General features: G+C 47.0%; 2 protein-coding genes across 4 annotated transcripts in view; both read right to left on the bottom strand.

The window, feature by feature from the left end:
• The window catches only part of PTPRE (protein tyrosine phosphatase receptor type E), a 169409-nt gene that overhangs the window by 85892 nt on the left and 65839 nt on the right, over window positions 1–17678 (bottom strand). The gene's annotated exons all lie outside the window — the stretch shown is intronic.
• Window positions 8205–16423, bottom strand: LOC126059255 (uncharacterized). Its single transcript, XM_049854857.1, has 2 exons — window positions 15724–16423; window positions 8205–15683 (listed from the first exon to the last, which is right to left on the bottom strand). The coding sequence occupies exons 1-2, from the start codon at window positions 15816–15818 to the stop codon at window positions 14873–14875; spliced, it is 906 nt and encodes a 301-aa protein (XP_049710814.1). The 5' UTR covers window positions 15819–16423; the 3' UTR covers window positions 8205–14872.

Raw genomic sequence — 17678 nt, 5'->3', positions numbered from 1 at the left:
GCACTGCCTCTACGACCGCCAGGGAAAAGAAACAAAGGAGCTAGCCCACAACAGATGCTGTACTGGGATGAATACCCACTGCCGTTGAGTCGTTTCCAACTCATAGGGACCCTATAGGACATAGTAGAATTGCTCCATAGAGTTTCGAAGGAACACCTAGTGGATCTGAACTGCTGACCTTTAGGTTAGCAGCCACAGCACTTAACCACTGCGCCACCAGGGTTTCCTGGGATGAATAAGGTGTCCCCCAAAATTCATGCCTACCAGGAACCATAGAGCATGGCCTCATTTGGAAATAGAGTCTTCGCAGATGTAATTAGTTAAGTTGAGATGAAGTCATACTGGATTAGGGTGCATTGTAATTCTAAGACTGGTGTCCTTGTAAGAAGAGGGGATGACATCCAGAGACACACACAAGAGAGGGCCACATGAAGACAGAGGCAGAGTCTGGAGTCATGCATACACAAACTGAGAAAGGCCAGGGGCCACCAGGAGCCCAGAAGAGGCAAGGAAGAGTCTCCCCTAGAGCCTTCAGAGGGAGCATGGCCACACCCACATGTTGATCTCAAACATCCAGCCTCTAGAACTTGGAGAAGGAATTTCTGTTGTTTCAAGACACTCAGCTTGTGATACTTTGTTACGGCAGCCATAGGAAAAAGATGAGATACTACACGTGTCCTCTAGTGTCCTGTCCACACCTCTTCCCCTTTGGTGGTTGTGGGATCCTTTCAGATCCTTCTGTCTCCTCATCGCCTCCATTCATCAGTCGCCAAATTCTGCCATATTCTTCTCTTAGTCACCTTTCACATCTTTCACTTCTCTCTCTTCAGCCTTGAAGCTCAAGACCTTCACCTCATCAGTTATTGTGAGGATTAAATGAGAAAAAATGAGGGACAGAGCTCAGTATGGCTCCTGGGACACGCTGAGGAGCCAATAACAACAGCCCAACTGTACTCTTGCGGGTGGCCTGCCCAGCATCTTCTGTCTACCCTACACCTTGTCCCTAGACCTTTGGTCCACAGACACCCCTCATCATGTGACCCTCAGTGGCAGGTCTCATGCTCTGGGGATCTCTCGCTGCCTTCACAAGCTTTGTCACATCACTCACTCAAACACATCTAAGTTAAGAGGAAACTCGTTATCGTTAGTGCAAATGGGAAAACCAGTATCACCAGCCATAGACTGAGAGGACCTGAGCAATCAATTCAATGAAGATAGGGAAGGTGAGCTATGGAATTCCTGCACGCTGGCCCTGTGGAAGGCTCTTGGGCCAAGGCCTACTCTCTCTTTGTAGAAAAGGTAGATTAGTGATGGAAAAACTGGCAATAGACATGGGTGATGGTTGCACAACATGATTGATGTAATTGGTATCACTGAGTTGTACACGTGAAAAATCTTGAATTGGCAAATGTTATATGTAGCATTATGTATACATTTACAACGATAATAAAAAAGGAAAAAAAAGGCAGAGCAGCAAGTGGTAGAGAGGAGTTAAAGATACATTAGCATGAAACAGCCTTTCTCCTGAGTATTAGAGAAGACCAGGACAGACTAAGGAAGGGAAGGGCTTTCTCCTGCGGCAACTCAGTGTAGTTCATGGCCATGCTCAGTGTCCACCTAAAATCATCTCAGGGCTTTTGTGCAACAAAGGACATTATCAAGAAAGTGAGAAGACAACCCACAGAATGGGAGGAAATATTTATAATTCACATACCTGGTAAGAGTCTAGTATGCTGCATACGTAAAGAACTACAACTCAACAACAAAAAGATGGACTACCCAATTAGAACAGGGCAAAGGACTTGAACAGGCACTTCTCCAAAGAAGGTGTACCAATGGCCAATAACCACATGAAATGACTCTCAACACAGCAGTCATTAGGGAAATGCAAATCAAAACCCCAATGAGATACCATGCCACACCCACTAGGATGACAATAATAATAAAACAACAGCAACAAGATGGAAAATAACAAGTGCTGGTAAGGATGTGAAAAAGTTAGAACTCTCTTACATTGCTGGTGAGAATGTAAAATGGTGCAGCCACGGTGGGAAACAGTTTGGTAGTTCCTCAAAAATTAAACATAGAATTACCACATGACATAGCAATTCCACTCCTGAGTACATACAAAAATAGGATTTCAAATAAAAACACGTACACGAATGTTCACAGCAGCACTATTCAAAATAGCCAAAAGGTTGAAGAAACCCAAACGTCCATCAACCGATGAACGGATGAACAAAATGTGGTACATCCTTTCAACGAACTACTCTTCATACATAAATAGGAACGATGTGTTGATACATGCCGCAACACGGATGAACATCGAAACATAATGCTAAGTGAAAGAAGCCAGACACAGAAGGTCACATACAGTATGATTCCATTTATATATTAAAAAAAAAAAAGTAGGTAATTCTGGACTACCCGGGAGTAGGGTGAGGGGAGCAGGGAGTGTTTGTTTATTGGGTATGAGGTTTCCTTTTGGGCTGATGAAAATTTGTTGGAACTAGATAAAGGTGGTGGTACAACATTGTGCGTGTACCAAATGTCGATGAATTGTACATTTGAAACAGTTAACTGTATGTTATGTGAGTTTTTACCTCAATAAAATAAAACTGTCTTGGGACTGCCACATGTTGTGCAGGAGTGCTTTGGCAGAAAGGGGCCCCTCCTGAGCCTGCAGAGGTCCTGGGTGGCACAAACAGTCTTCACCTGACTACTACCCTAAAGGTTGGCAGTTCAAGCACACCCCAGAAGTCCATGGAAGAAAGTCCTGGCAATCTGCTTCTGTAAAGATTAAAGCCAAGAAAACCCTGTGGCTGAAGAACACCAAAGACTCAAGGTGATTATGAGCCCAAGAGACAGAAAGGGCCACATGAATCAGCCTGCATCATCCTGAGACCAGAAGAACTAGATGGTGCCCAGCTACAACTGATGACGCCCTGACAGGGAACACAACAGAGAACCCCTGAGGGAGCAGGAGAGCAGTGGGATGCAGACCTCAAATTCTCGTAAAAAGACCAGACTTAATAGTCTGACGGAGACTGGAAGGACACCGGTGGTCATGGCCCCCAGGCCTTCTGTTAGCCTAAGACTGGAACCATTCCCAAAGCCAACTCTTCAGATGGGGATTGGACTGGACTATAAGATAGAAAATGATGCTGGTGAGGAGTGAGCTTCTTGGCTCAAGGAGACACACGAGACTATGTGGGCAGCTCCTGTCTGAAGAGGAGATGAGAAGGCAGAGGGGGACAGAAGCTGGCTGAATGGACGCGGGAATACAAGGTGGAGAGAAGGAATGTGCTGCTGTCTCACTGGGGGAGAGCCACTGGGAGTGCACAGCAAGGTGTATATAAATTTTTGTATGAGAAACTGACTTGATTTGAAAAGTTTCACTTAAAGCGCAATAAAAATTAAAAGAAAAAAAGAAAGATAGAAAGCCCTGTGGAGCACAGTTCTACTATGTAGCACACGGGGTTATCATGAGTTGGAATTGACTCAATAGCAACAGGTTTGGGTTTTTTTTTTTTTTTTTCCTGACCCTGATGTACAAGATCCTCATGGATATTAACATTTAAAGAAATGATCACAGACAGCCTGTGATGAGTACTCTGTTCTGTGTTCTCTCCTCAGCTCTGGGAAGCAGCAACTCGTACTACCCCCACAACAGTAAGAGACTGGGATCGTTACTGTCCTTTTTTCACAGATGAGGAAACCAAGGCACAGAAACATCGAGTCATTTGCTGGCGGGGCTACAGTTAACTACACAGATAACACAACACCATCTCTTACGGGTGGTTCACTCTGGGGAGTGGAATGGGTGGGCCATTGGCAAGGGCGACATAGACGGGGTGTCACCAAAGGGAACCCAGCGAGCCTTGCAAAGTCTTCATGTATGTCGCTAGACTTGGTCTCCTTCTGTACTAATCTTTCTCTTGATTAAATACCAGTTCTCCATTCTGTGGTCTCGTTGTGCTAAATTACATGGTGAGCATGTATTGCAAATTATACTCATTATTAGAAGTTACACGGCAACATTTATACTAATTAAGTTGGGCCTCATTTCTCTAGCTCTGATTTTAAAACACTGGCAGAACTCCAGTGCCTCGTGTCTGTGTGCCTAGCGCCACGACGGATGCAGTAAAATGTTCTTCTAATTCCTAACTAGTCGAGGGTATTTTGCATGTACAAATGGCTTATCAGCATTATTCTGTTGCCTTATTTCTTTTTTTTTTAGCTATTATCATAATGAATGTAACAGAATAAACTTTTAAAATAAGAACAATACAATATGCTTTTTAGATCCACAGTGCTAATATTTTTTAATGTATTAAAAGTTTTTTAAGTGTGTTTTCCCAAAGCACAGTTGGGTTTTAAATTTTTTCCCACAGAAATAAAAAATAACTGCTATCCAATGTAAGTAGGAGGACACAAGAGAGAGATAACAACAAGGGCGTTGGCAGTAACAGTTACACTCCACGGCCCTGCCAGGTGCTGGCATCTACCGGGTGCTTCACAAGGAGCATCTCAACTGTGCTTCTCAGTCACCCCACGGGGAAGATGCTACCTTAACAAGGTGAATTCAGCTTCCCAGGGTCTCACAGCTGGGAAGTGAGGAGCCAGAACTTGAACCCACACTTGAACATGAACTTGATTCTAAAGCCCACACTACTTATCAGTATTGCAAAGGAGCTAGCCAGGTATGCATGTGTGCAGACAAACAAAACTTATCACACACAAGCCATGATCCCAAATACTGCAAAACGGACCTGTGTTGAGTCATTCATCAATTCATTTCCATCCATTCGTTCAAATACCACCAGAGCACCTGCCAGGTGCCCTACAGGGGCCAGGAGCTGGGGAGACCCTGCTAAACCAAATTCATCAACCTTCCTCATTTCCAGGGGTTCTGACATCACAGCCTTTCCTGCCTCTTCTTCCTGTGTCTTCTTTTGAGTCTATGAGCTGCCTCAGCACCTGCTTCCCGTCACCAGGGCCCCTGGGATTAGAGCTGGGCCCCCCACTACTGGCTTCCTCCTGAAGCACACTCTTTCACCTGCTTCCCTCCAGAGCCCCTGAGGGAACCACTTTTATACAAACTCTCTGCAAACACTGTCTTCACCCCCTCCTCCTGATGGGCTCTCTCCCCCGGATTCCCCGCCTGACCGTGGGTTGCAGCAAAAATAAACAAATCGGGAAGCAGCCCAGGGAGAACCGGACATTTGCTATCTTGCTACAGCTCTGTTCTTCCCACAGTGGACAGTCGGCTCTGCACTTCCAAGGGGAGAGGCCGGAGGTGCAGCCCCCCGGGGCACACAGTCTTCACTTGGCACAACTGGAGCTGGAGGGTTTTGCGGGGGTGGCTGGCCCAGCCCCACTGGGTTACAAGACATCCAGCCTGCCAAATATCAGACCAAGGGGTGGCAGTAGCCACCCCTGCTTCTGCAGAAAGGGACGAGGGAACTTATTTGTGGGGCAGGAAGGAGGAGAAACCAGGGTGACCCCTTACCCTTTCCTGCCCTCAGGTGCCCTTCATCCTGTCCAAGTTCTGATCCCTCACTCTACAGAAAAATATCCAACTTCCCTCGTGTCTGTCCTGCTGACAAGTGGCTGATTCGCACGTGTCTTGCTTGTTACTGATGTTACGAACTTTTTCATATGTTATCTCCCTGAGCCTTTCAGCACCCCCGGGAGGCCACTGGGGTCAGGAAGACATGGTCCTGAGTTTGCCTCTGCTATCAGGGAGTTTCTCCAGGGGAGCCAGGTCATGAGCTGGTACATATGCCAGCCTCTGTCCTGGGTCTCGGACTTGGGGCCAGCCTGGGGGCAGAAGTGGACCTTAGAGAAGCATGGTAGACCCTGTGGCACTGCCCCAAGACCCCCAACGCCCCCCAAAGGTGCTCGCCTGGTAGTGGGGGTATTTCAGTTGCCATCTAAAAGGAGTAAAATCTTACAACACGCCCAGAATTCACCCAGTGCATGATCGAGATAAAACACCACGATGAAAATGTTCAGGTGCTCTAGGGGTATCCAGTGCATATTCTCCACAAGCCGTTCTCCAGCGCGTCAACAACCGTTTAAGGCACATTCGAAACCGAGTGCTAGCCAAGAACTTCCAGCTTCTACAATATCATTCCCTTACTTTCTTCTTCCCGGAAGATACAAATAGTACTACTGGCCTGCGCACGCGCGCGCGCACACACACGCTCAGGCTTCCCTTTAACAAAGGGAACTGGAATGGACCCTACGTGGATTAGGAGGAAATGGCAACCCTTTCACAGGGCAGGTAAATCACCACTAAGTTTTATTAACCCCTACCTGCCCCAGCCTTTCTGACATGAAATAGTCAGATACCCTCTCATAGCGCAAACAGAATAAAGCAAACATTGAGAACGAGCTGCAGGATCCAGTCGCGGCGTTACATGTGAAGGACAGTCTCCTGCTAATCATAGCTCCTAGCAGAGAACTCCACCCCTGGATTGGTGGCATCCTGAGATCAGATGCAGTCACCTGCCCTTGTGAAGCACTTCAGAGCAGTGGCCCAGGGCACCCCGGCGGAATTCTGATGGTAACAGGACACCTGGCTGTCCTTTGGGTAGACAGCGGAGCTTACAGGGCCCCTCCACCTTGCAGGAAGAGACCCGGGGTTCAGGTATAAACCGGTTTACATGAAGCAACACATGGAACGAAGCCTAATCTTTCTTTTTAGCAGGAGGCCTCTTCTCACTGCAGGCATAAAACGCAATTCATAAGCGAGCTGTGTCTGAGTTTACCCACAAAAGTAGCATTAGCAATTTAAAAGTAATTTGAGTGTTTATCAAAAATAGAGTCTCTGGGAGAACATATGTGATTAAATATGACACAGCCTTCAACCGTAAACAGTGGACGTTAAAGAAAGAAATGCCCAAGAGACATGCTTCCTCCCATTACAGGCTGTGACGTTTCCTATCATTGTTTTAGTCAGCTCTTGCATCAGGTATTTCCCAACATGCCTGAAATTTTCATGTTCATTGAAAGATGCATGTCCAAAATTTTAAGCATGTTCTCCTTGCTGAAAGTATATATAATTATCATATTTTAGATGACAGAGAAAGTACTTATATGCTAGACAGATGACGGATAGGTGGATAGATCTAGCACTTTAATGAACTAGGGAAATATAAAATAGGCATGAATATATATATGTTTGAAACTGCTGAGCATCTGCTCCATAAATGCTACATTTACAAACTACCGGTAGAGTAAGCCCACGCACAAACTTGACAAAGAAGAGCATGTTGCTATGACATTTCTAAATTATCAACGAGCAGCAATAGTAGACATTACATTTTAAGAACTGTTGGGAAATGCATTTTTCTCATACCCTAAATCAGGGACAGAAGGAACATTCCGGAAACCCCTTCTCACGTCTGTATCCTGCATCCACGGAGACTGACTTACAGAGCGCTGCTTTTCGAACGGCCCCTAGGTAATCCACTCGTTCAAGCCCATGTCTCCGGCTCTGGAGTCTGGCTGGCTGATAACGTGAACACTTCCACGCAGGCTACTGATGCAGAAGGTGATACATTATTTACGTGGGCATTTCCTTTGTAATTTTCCTTGGGAGGCTGGCGGCGGCTGGAACTCACACCGTGTCATCAGAAACCAAGGCAAAAATCCAGCAGAGAAACATTGCAGGAAAGATCACTCGTCTCCAGTTGAAATAAATGCTTAAAAATGAATTCAAAATGCACAGCAGTGCAGTGATTTTTTTTTTCTATGAAGTTTAAAATAAATCAGTCATAAAGACGGCATAAAACCCAGTCTGGCTGCAGAAAGTAGTGCAACCTGGTGGACGGCGTTGCCGGCAGCCCCAGCCGGGTAACAGAATCCTTCAAGGCGATGCGCTCAGAGACCGGAGGGAAGGAGACTGCCCTGCTCTCGGGACAGGTGGGACTCAGCCGCAGAGAGGCGGGAAGGACAATGGGAAGCTACGATACATGCAGGGCTGTCGCGTGGCCCTGGGCTCACGAATGAGAATATTCCTTTTTACTCTAAAGACCTAAAGGGCTACCTTGCCCGTACACTCAGCTCAGCCATGCTTTTCTCCTGTAGTTCAGACTGAGTGTACAAATGAAAATTACCTCTACCATCACACTTTCTAGAGGGTTCTTGCAAAGGAAAACTAAACCGAAGTACAATGTGAAGTGAAAGAAACGTGTATTATCAGCGCCCTTGGCCACACACAGTGCAAAAAAAAAAGTGCAAAAGTAATCCTTAAAGAACAACTGTTTTAGACACGATGCTGCTCTGAGCAGATGAAGCATCTTCTCATCTCAAAAACAACTGTTTTTTCTCCTTTTACTGACTTGCTAAAGTTAAAGGGGATGTCCCCTCTCAAGTTTGGCTCTCGAGTCTGTTATCTGAAAAAGCGAAGCTCCTGTTGCTGCCTTCTCCCACCAAGTTCTCCTTCTCTTTTGACAAAGTAGTCCTTTTTTTTTTTTTTTAACATAGCTTTTTTATTTCCGATTCTACGGGTTGAACCCTGTCCTGGAGAACATGGCAGCTTCTAGCAGAAAGTGCCCTCCCAATGACACGGTTCTCAGCGTGGCTTTAGAAACGCCACTGGAGACTTCTAAGGCAGTTTGAAGACTCTCCGGAGGAAACTACAACACAAACGCACCGAAGCAACACGTCATATCACAGAATGGTTTGCTGCAAATGCCTTTTTTTTTTTTTTTAAGATGATTACAGTTCCTAGACCAGCCCCAGGCGCTCGCTTTCATTTTGTCCAGAGAATTAGGGTCCGAAGTACTGTTCACTGAGTGCTTTCATGCGCCAGGGGTTGTGCTGGATATTGACATACTTTATTTCACTTAATTCACAACTATTTCTGCTTCCAATAAAAAAACAGTCCAGGCAGAAACGGAAAGGCTGTAAAAATGGTAGCAGCTTAACAACAGTCCGGAGATGTGTTCTGTGTGGCGGGAGCAGCGGCCCCACCCCTAAAAGAAGGGCTCCTAAAATCATTGCATGGTTGAACTCCCTGTGTTCCCCATTGGCTTCCCAACACCTCTGTCTGCCTTTCCTTGGCCACTCAGATGATCAGATTAGCTGTCTGCAAATCCACTTATTTTCTGAAAACTCCCCTTCCCATTAACGTTCTGTTGATAAGGATTCTGGAACCATCACTGAAAACCATGTCTACCGCAGACAGCCACTGCTACTTGACTGCGACAGGATTTGAGATCTCTTTTATTCCCGAAGGGGGCCATTATTTCCACTGGTTGCCATGGTGATGCTGCAGTCTTGCCACTGCGTGTTCGGCTGCTCCCCTCTTGCAGCCACCCCACACGCTGAAATCACACCGTTTGTTCGCATGATGCGGGGCTTCCCAAAACAAACACCTGGCCAGGTAAAACTTGGTTATTACCACTCCTGGCTTGTCCTGCAGGGTGGGGAACGCGGAAAGACAGATGTGTTCCTGCCAGCCAGCGTTAACGCAACAGAGGCAGACGGGTTTAAAAAGAGGAGAGATATCTTAAAATGCCTTCATGTATTCCCTTTCCTTAAGCAATTTAAGGAGAAATCTCTTACTATCATCAACAACTTGAGAAATGGTTTCCAAACAGCAGAAATGATATAACTAGAAACGAGGAATTACAAGCTTTTGTTGTTGTTGTTGGGGGGGCTGGTTCGCGTTAATCAAACTTTCTCTGTATTCACTTTCGAAGCAACAGCTTAGAGTTCCCATCTGTACGTGCCCGTCTTGTTTCTTATTTGTAACTAACGCACACTCACACACGTCCTCATATTAATTCCTGAAGTCTGTAACCCATGAACTCTGGCTTAAAAAAAGGACTACCTTTATTGATCTCACTTCTCAGTCTTCAATGCCCTGGTTTCCCGAGGAAGGGTCTATTCAAGTGCCTAACTCAATTCAGTTCAAGAGTGCTGGTGCGGAGAGTGCAGATGGTCCCATCTGGGAATCCGGGCTGTGGGAGGGGCATGGACCCCTTAACTAGCAGTCTACCAACAGAGGAGACTGCCTGCAAACAGCCAGTGGGAGCCTCCCTTGGGAACACCTGGCCTTCATCCTTCACCCAAACCAACTTGAAATTTATCTGGATGTTCAGGCCCTGCAGTCAGCTACCTTAGCTCTTACTGAAAACACTCTTGAGAACAGGCTTTGACTCCTGACAAGAGGTGTTGATCAAAAGGAGAGAAATAACATGGACTGGACTTCAGAGGACGCTACTTGGGGGAAAAAACACCCCAAACCCTTTGCTGCCGGGTTGATTCTAACTCGAAGAGACCTCCAATGTTTCAAAGTAGAACTGCTCCATAGGATTTTCAATGGAGCTGTGGTGGCGCAGTGGTTAAGTGCTTGGATGCAAACCAAAAGCCTGGTGGTTCCAACCTACCAGCTGCTCTGTGGGAGAAAGATGTGCCGGTCTGCTCCTGTAAAGATTTACAGCTTTGGAAACCCCATGGGGCTGTTCTACTCTGTCCTATAGGGTCGCTATGAGTTGGGATCCGCTCAACGGCAATGGTGCAGCTCAGTGGACTCGAACTGCCAACCTTTTGGTTAGTAGTCGAGCACAAACTGTTTGCACCACCCAGGGACCTCAAAGGCAGGTCATTTACTGAACCCAAACGTGGAGAAAGATGCTAAATCTGTTCAGGCTGTCGTCAGCAAGCAACCCTGCATCTGAGTCCCGTTGACTACCATATACAGTGTTTTCTGGTTTTTTGTTTTTGCTTTGTTTTTCTTTTTTACCATGACACCATTCAGGGTGACCTAGCCTGAAGCTGAGAAGATATGTTGTCTTAGGAACAAAAAGAAAACACTCCCCACTTGGGACAGAATGCTGTGGGGGCCTGAGAGACTAAGGCTTGGACGGTGAACACGGGTGCTTCTTACAGCACCCACTTGAAAAAGAAACGGGGGCCAAGACACTCACAGTCACAGGAGCCAGGCGCCTCGGCCTGGTTTGTGAGCACAGGTCCTGAACAGGTCTGCTCTGAGTCATCGTGCTTTCCACCTCCTCCGTCATGGAAAAGAAGTCTTTGTAACTCAGCTGCTGACACGGAACAAGGCCGAGGGCTGAGCTGAGAGCTATATTGGAAGGACCAAAATTTACTGACGTGGTTCCATACTGAGGTGCCACATTCTAAACACTGGGGAGGCCTCTGTACACGCTCTGAAGGGGATTCCTGAGCTGGTGGCTCTATCATAAGAAGTGGGAGCAACTGGAACATACCCTAATCCACTAGTTAATACCATATGGGAAGAAGGGGATCGGTCTTCTCTCTTGCTCTTTGTCCACTGGTACGTGGTGTGGAAGGAGCCCTGGTGTCACAGTTAAGTACTTGTCTGCCAACTGAAAGGTTGGTGGTTCAAACCCACACAGCAGCTCTGAGAAGGAAAGACCTGTTCTGTAAAGATTGCATCCAGGAAAACACGATGGGGCAGTTCTACTCTGCCACATGGGCTCGCTATGAGTCAGAATCGACTCCATGGCAACTAACAACCACATGCGGTGTGTGACCAGCCCCCACCCCAAACCCCTTCTCGCGTGCTCATTTCCTGTTCTAGAAGCACTGGTTTTAATAGGGTAGGTTCTGAAACCTTTGCCTTAATATCGTCTGGTATGAATGGGTGTCCTTAGCCCTTTAAACTGTGTTTAGTGACACACAGGTAAAGTTGGGTGTTGCCAAGCAACAGAAGCTTCCCATGCTGCCTGTTCTTTTTAGAGGAACTCTCTCCCTTCCAAGTCACTAGCCATCCGTCACTGCCCCAAGTCCACGCCAGGAGTAACAGACGGGGCTGTACAGCATCCTGAATGAAGAGTGAGCGGTGCAAGTTCCTGGCAACACCATGTCCAAGACAGGAATTTTCCCAAATAAACTAGATCCCTTAGCCCATGGCTGGCACCTAGGACAGAGCAGGTCAGGTGGATGGCTTGCTGAACTCCGGAAGAATGCTCTCTATTTCACATGAATGCACATTTTATAAATAGAGGTCGAATCTATTTAGTTCAAGGTGGCCTGGGATCTCTCTCTCTCCTCTGTTGAGAGTTGGTATGAGCATGGACAGAATGCCAAATAAGGCACGCAGGAATGATTAGATTCGTGAACTGACAATTTTTCTTCAACACTCAGCAAATTCACAACTCCAAGTAATGCTTGCTTTAACCAGCCTGTGATCACATCCAGAAGATTCACCAGACATCACAGCATCCTTGGAGAACACGATTTTCACACAGGTGGTGTGACAACCAATGTTGTTGCTGTTGTTATGTGCTGTCCAGTAGGTTCCGACTCATAGAGACTCCATGTACAACAGAATCAAACAGTGCCTGGCCCTCCGCCATCCTCACAATCGTTGTCATGCTTGAGCCCATTGTTGGAGCCACTGTATCAATCCATCTCATTGAGGATCTTCCTCTTTTTCACTGACCCTCTACCTTACCAAGCACGATATCCTTCTCCACAGACTGGTCCCTCCTGATAGCACATCCCAAGGACGTGCGATAAAGTCTTGCCATCCTTGCTTCCAAGGAACATTCTGGCTGTACTTCTTCCAAGACAGATTTGTTCATTCTTCTGGCAGTTTATGGTATATTCAATATTCTTTGGCAAAACCATAATTCAAAAGCATCAATTCTTCTTCGGTCTTCTTTATTCATTGTCCAGCTTTTGCAGGCATACGACCTACGACTTGGGACAGTCGCACCCTAGTTCTCAAGGTGACATCTTTGCTTTTTAACACTTTAAAGAGGTCTTTTGCAGCAGATTTGCCCAATGCAATATGTCATTCGACTTCATGACTGCTGCTTCCATGGATGTTGATTGTGGCTCCAAGTAAAATGAAATCCTTGACAACCATTTATCACAATGTTGCTTATTGGTCCAGCTATGAGGATTTGTGTTTTCTTCATGTTGAGGTGTAATTATGTTGAGGTGACAACCAATGGCATGAAGCTGTTCATGAAACTACAGAAAGCCAAGGTACTGGTCCAGGTCCTAACCCTGCTGCAGGCTTGGGGCCACCAGCTAAGCACTGGCTGGGTGATACCATGGTGCTATTCTGGACCCGCAGGCCCAGAGAAGTGAAGGGCGCAGGGGAGGGTGTCTGGACCCTTTAAATGGAGGGCCCAGGCAGGTACGAGACTCATCCAAGGTGAGGCAATCAATTGGGGGCAGAGCTGGCATTTGGATTCCACCCAGCCCTGGTCTTGGAAAGACCATCTCTGCGCTCTGTCTTCCTGGAGATGAGCCACCACAGACTAACCTCTTCCACTTCAGAAAGGAGAAAAATGGCTCCGTCCCATCCAGATGTTGAAAGCAGGAACTTAGAGGCCAAACAGACCCAGGTTCAACTCCAGTGCAACACTCTGCAAACTGGCCGTGCGACCTCAGGCACATCACAGGGCTAAGCAACAAGCATGGGAGCTGGACCCGGCTCTCAGAAACTCAGGGAGAAGGCTGGCAAAGGGCTGGACTGTGAGATTGTATCACCCTCCTATGACAAGTGCCGCTATCACTCATCTTACCTGCAAGGGCTGGGGAGACAGGTGACTCGGGCGATGAACATGCAAGAAGCCCGGGTGAATAAGATCCAGGCATGCAAGTTAAACCGTGGCAGCCTGACCTGACCAAGTGTCATCGCAGGGGGCCTCTGAATCAAACCCCATACATTTCAAGCAGACGAGCGTCCAGCATGCTTGCAGCCCATCAGCGTAGAAAGAATCACAGTCAGAAGCCAAGTCTCACCATTTGCTGTCATTAAAAGAGCAAGAGCACCTTTACCCCAGTGACTCCCAGCCTCTCTCTCATTTCCCTGCACTTGGATTCTTGGGCGCCATTACCCCAATGGCTCCCAGCCCCTCATTTCCCTGCACACAGATTCTTGGGTGCCATTACCCCGATGGCTCCCAGCCTCCCATTTCCCTGTACTTGGATTCTTTGGTGCTACTCTGTATGTTGGTCACATCTCAAAAGCTTCTAGCTGTAGAGGCCATTCCAGCAGGTGACAGTCCATAACTTTTCGTAGGTTGCCTTGGCTTCTCGATATTGTTGTTGTTAGATGCCACTGAGTCGGTTCTGACTCATAACGACCCTAGGTACAACAGAATGCTGCCCAGTCCTGCACTATCCTCACAATCATTGTTATGTTTGAGCCCATTGTTTCAGCCACTATGTCAAACCACCTTGTTGAGGGTCTCCCTCTTTTTCGCTGACCCTCTACTTTACCAAGCATGATGTCCTTCTGGATAACTTTATTAAAACAAAGCACAGCATGCTCTCCAGGGAAACTGATGGAAAAAAAACAAGAGAACCAGGTGGCCTGGCCCATCCAACGCTTGAGCAGCCTCCCACTATTTAACTGGGGGGTTGGTGTCATGGATTGAACTGTGCCCCCCAAAATATCTGTCAACTTGCCTAGGTCACAATTCCCTTACATGGTTGTATGATTGTCTACCATTTTATCTTCTGATGTGACTTACCTATGTGTTGTAAATCCTGTCACTATGATGGAATCAGATGGATTAGTTGGCAGATATGCTGATGAGGTCTACAAGATTAGATGGTGTCTTAAGCCAATCTCTTTTGAGATATAAAAGAGAGAAGTGAGCAGAGAGACAGAGGAACCTCATACCACCAAGAAAGCAGTGCCAGCAGCAGAGCGTGTCCTTTGGACATGAGGTTCCTGCACTGAGACACTCCTAGACCAAGGGAAGACTGATGATAAGGACCTTCCTCCAAAGCTGAGAGAGAGAAAGCCTTCCCCTGGAGCCGGTGCCCGGAATTTGGGCTTTTAGCCCACTTTACTGTGAAGAAATAAATTTCTCTTTGTTAAAGCCATCCACTTGTAGTATTTCTGTTATAGCAGCACTAGATGACTAAGACAGTTGGCATACCTCATGAGTAGATGAAGTGTCTTTCGTAAGCCTTCTGTCCTCAGAACACAGACCACCATGAACTGAGAGAAGTGTTTTTGGTTCTTCTCTCTGAGAAGAAAAATACGCAGACCTATTCCATGTGAGACTGATCCTGGGGCCATCCTGACTGCCGCCTTCCACCCCTGGAAGGGGCCTGGGCCCAGGCACAGGGAGGGTGGGGGTCTGCTGTGTTCTCTACATGCCATGCCACAGAGCAGGTTCTCTGGGGTCTCTGAGGAGCTGTACCTTCCCTGTGAGTATTCCTGTGCCCGAGGGAGCACTACAGCAAATAGGAAATAAATACCACCATGACAGGTCCAGAGAGAGGATGCAGAAGATTCCTGAGGTGGTACTTGGATTTCTGAGGCGGTACCTGGATTTCTGAGGCGGTGCCTGGATTTCTGAGGCGGTGCCTGGATTTCTGAGGCGGTGCCTGGATTTCTGAGGCGGTGCCTGGATTTCTGAGGCGGTGCCTGGATTTCTGAGGCGGTGCCTGGATTTCTGAGGCGGTGCCTGGATTTCTGAGGCGGTGCCTGGATTTCTGAGGCGGTGCCTGGATTTCTGAGGCGGTGCCTGGATTTCTGAGGCGGTGCCTGGATTTCTGAGGCGATACTTGGATTTCTGAGGCGGTGCTTGGATTTCTGAGGCGGTACATGGATTTCTGAGGCGGTACCTGGATTTCTGAGGCGGTACCTGGATTTCTGAGGCGGTACCTGGATTTCTGAGGCGGTACCTGGATTTCTGAGGCGGTACCTGGATTTCTGAGGTGGTACCTGGATTTCTGAGGCGGTACTTGGATTTCTGAGGCGGTACTTGGATTTCTGAGGCGGTACTTGGATTTCTGAGGTGGTACTTGGATTTCTGAGGTGGTGCTTGGATTTTTGACATGATACTTAGATTTCTGAGGTGGTACCTGGACTTCTAAGGTGGCACCTGGATCTCTGATGCTGATGCATCAGCAGACCACTCCAGACTGCAGTTTGGCCCTCACTGAGGCCAACTGTTCTGTGAGTCTGGGAGAACTGGTGACCGGTCACTCTGATGCAGGACAGCTTGGCTCCAGGAAGCCCAGAGTCCAGGCCTGTAATGTTGGGTTAAAAGCAAAGCTTCCCAAAAGAAAAGGCAACCCCCAGCCACCTTCCTTTGTCCTTTTTAGTGTCCTCACCTCTAACTTGGGCCAGTTTTATTTCTCCTGCCACCTCTGGACCACACTTTGAGTTCATCCTGAGTGAGCAATGTTCAGTTGTTAACGATGAGAAGTTGGAGTGGGCCTAGGACGGGAGTAAACTGCTCTGGAAGCCAAGGGTCCCTCGGTGCTATTTTCAGTTTAAGGTTATGGATCAGAAGGGTTAAAAGACCCCAGCTGGCAGGTCAGAGGCCACTGGAAGGACACAGTGTGGACAGGGAGGCGGCACTCTGAAGATGGAGGGGAAGTTGATTCTAGGACTGGACCTTCCTTGTGGGACACCTACCACATGTTTCCCAAAAGGACTGGATTTGTTGTTACATAAAAAAAAAAAAAAAAGGTTTAAAAAAATTATACAACTTTTGAAATAATTTTATAGAAAGAAATGCTTTTGGATGTTTGCTGAGACAGTTGCCTCTTATGGAGAAAACCACAGTCATGTGATGGTATTGTTGCTGCCGTTTTACGAAGAGCCTGGGGGAGGCGAAACACCTTCTCTTAAGCGACATCACTACCTTGTCCTAACCCCGCCCCCTCCCCAGTATATATTACTCACATTACTCAGACTAGAGCAGAAGTCTCTTTTTTTAAAGGAAAGATGGCTTAAATTCTCAGCTCAATGGGAGGAAAACACAGGGTTATGGGTAGTGAATCACTCATTAAAATTAAATAAATCCGCCCACAACAGGAAAGAGCACAACAGAACGTTGGTGTTGGCGTCAAACTGGAAGGAAGCCAAAAATAGGTTTGGGAAGTAGCGATGCCCCTGAATTTGATCTTGCTCAAATTGTGTGCGTTCAGAATCTCTAACTTCATCACAGCAATGTACACTTCCCAGTGGCTGGCTTCCGTTGAGAGCTCCCCAAGAGCGGAGTGGAGTGGGATTTGGGGGTTTCCATGGTTTCTGATGAGATTACGCCATCCATCTTCCCGGTGAATCACGTCTCCCAGTAAAATAAGCCATCACATGGGCCCCAGAGCCATTTATTAGAATGGATCTCAGAAGAGTTGGGAAAGTACCTTTGTTTTATGAACTAATGTTTCTGCTTGAGTTTTAAAATCAAAGCCATGAGATTCCAGCTTTTACTTCCTGAATGTAAGTGACATCATGGAAAGGAAAAAGACTCTTTTCCCAGTTTTTCCCCATTAATAAAACTCTCCTCTATGAGTTCCTGTTTCCCAAAGAGGGTGGTGGGAAAGCACCTGCAAATGAGGGAGATATGAAGAGAAAGCAAGAAAGGACAGCTGCTTTCTTTTCACAGCAAAGGTTATAAAACATTTACGTCCCAACGTACAAACTCCATCCTGGAAGGGAAGGCAGTGACGGTAACCGGCCCTAGTATGCCCAACACGTTTCCGTAGCTGCTTTAGAGGGATTTCTGCTGTTAACTCAAAATCCAGGTAAGCATCAACCCAGATCACGGAGCTTTATATTTTGATTGTTGTTATTAGCTGCCACTGAGTCACACGCCAACTCATGGAGACGCTATGCACAACAGAATGAAACACCGCCCAGTCCTGTGCCATCCCCATGATCGGTTGCAGATCAAACTGTTGTGATC

The sequence above is a fragment of the Elephas maximus genome, chromosome 16 (assembly GCF_024166365.1).
Source record: "Elephas maximus indicus isolate mEleMax1 chromosome 16, mEleMax1 primary haplotype, whole genome shotgun sequence".
Classification (NCBI taxonomy): Eukaryota; Metazoa; Chordata; class Mammalia; order Proboscidea; family Elephantidae; genus Elephas; species Elephas maximus.
This window is presented reverse-complemented; position numbering and strand designations above follow the sequence as displayed.

Bases quoted from the DNA above. Each gene is read 5' to 3' on its own strand.
- LOC126059255 (XM_049854857.1), bottom strand. From the start codon at position 15,818: ATGTCAAAAATCCAAGCACCACCTCAGAAATCCAAGTACCACCTCAGA. The intron at 15,684-15,723 runs GTACCGCCTCAG...TCAGAAATCCAG, and splicing joins GTACCGCCTCAGAAATCCAA to GTACCGCCTCAGAAATCCAG.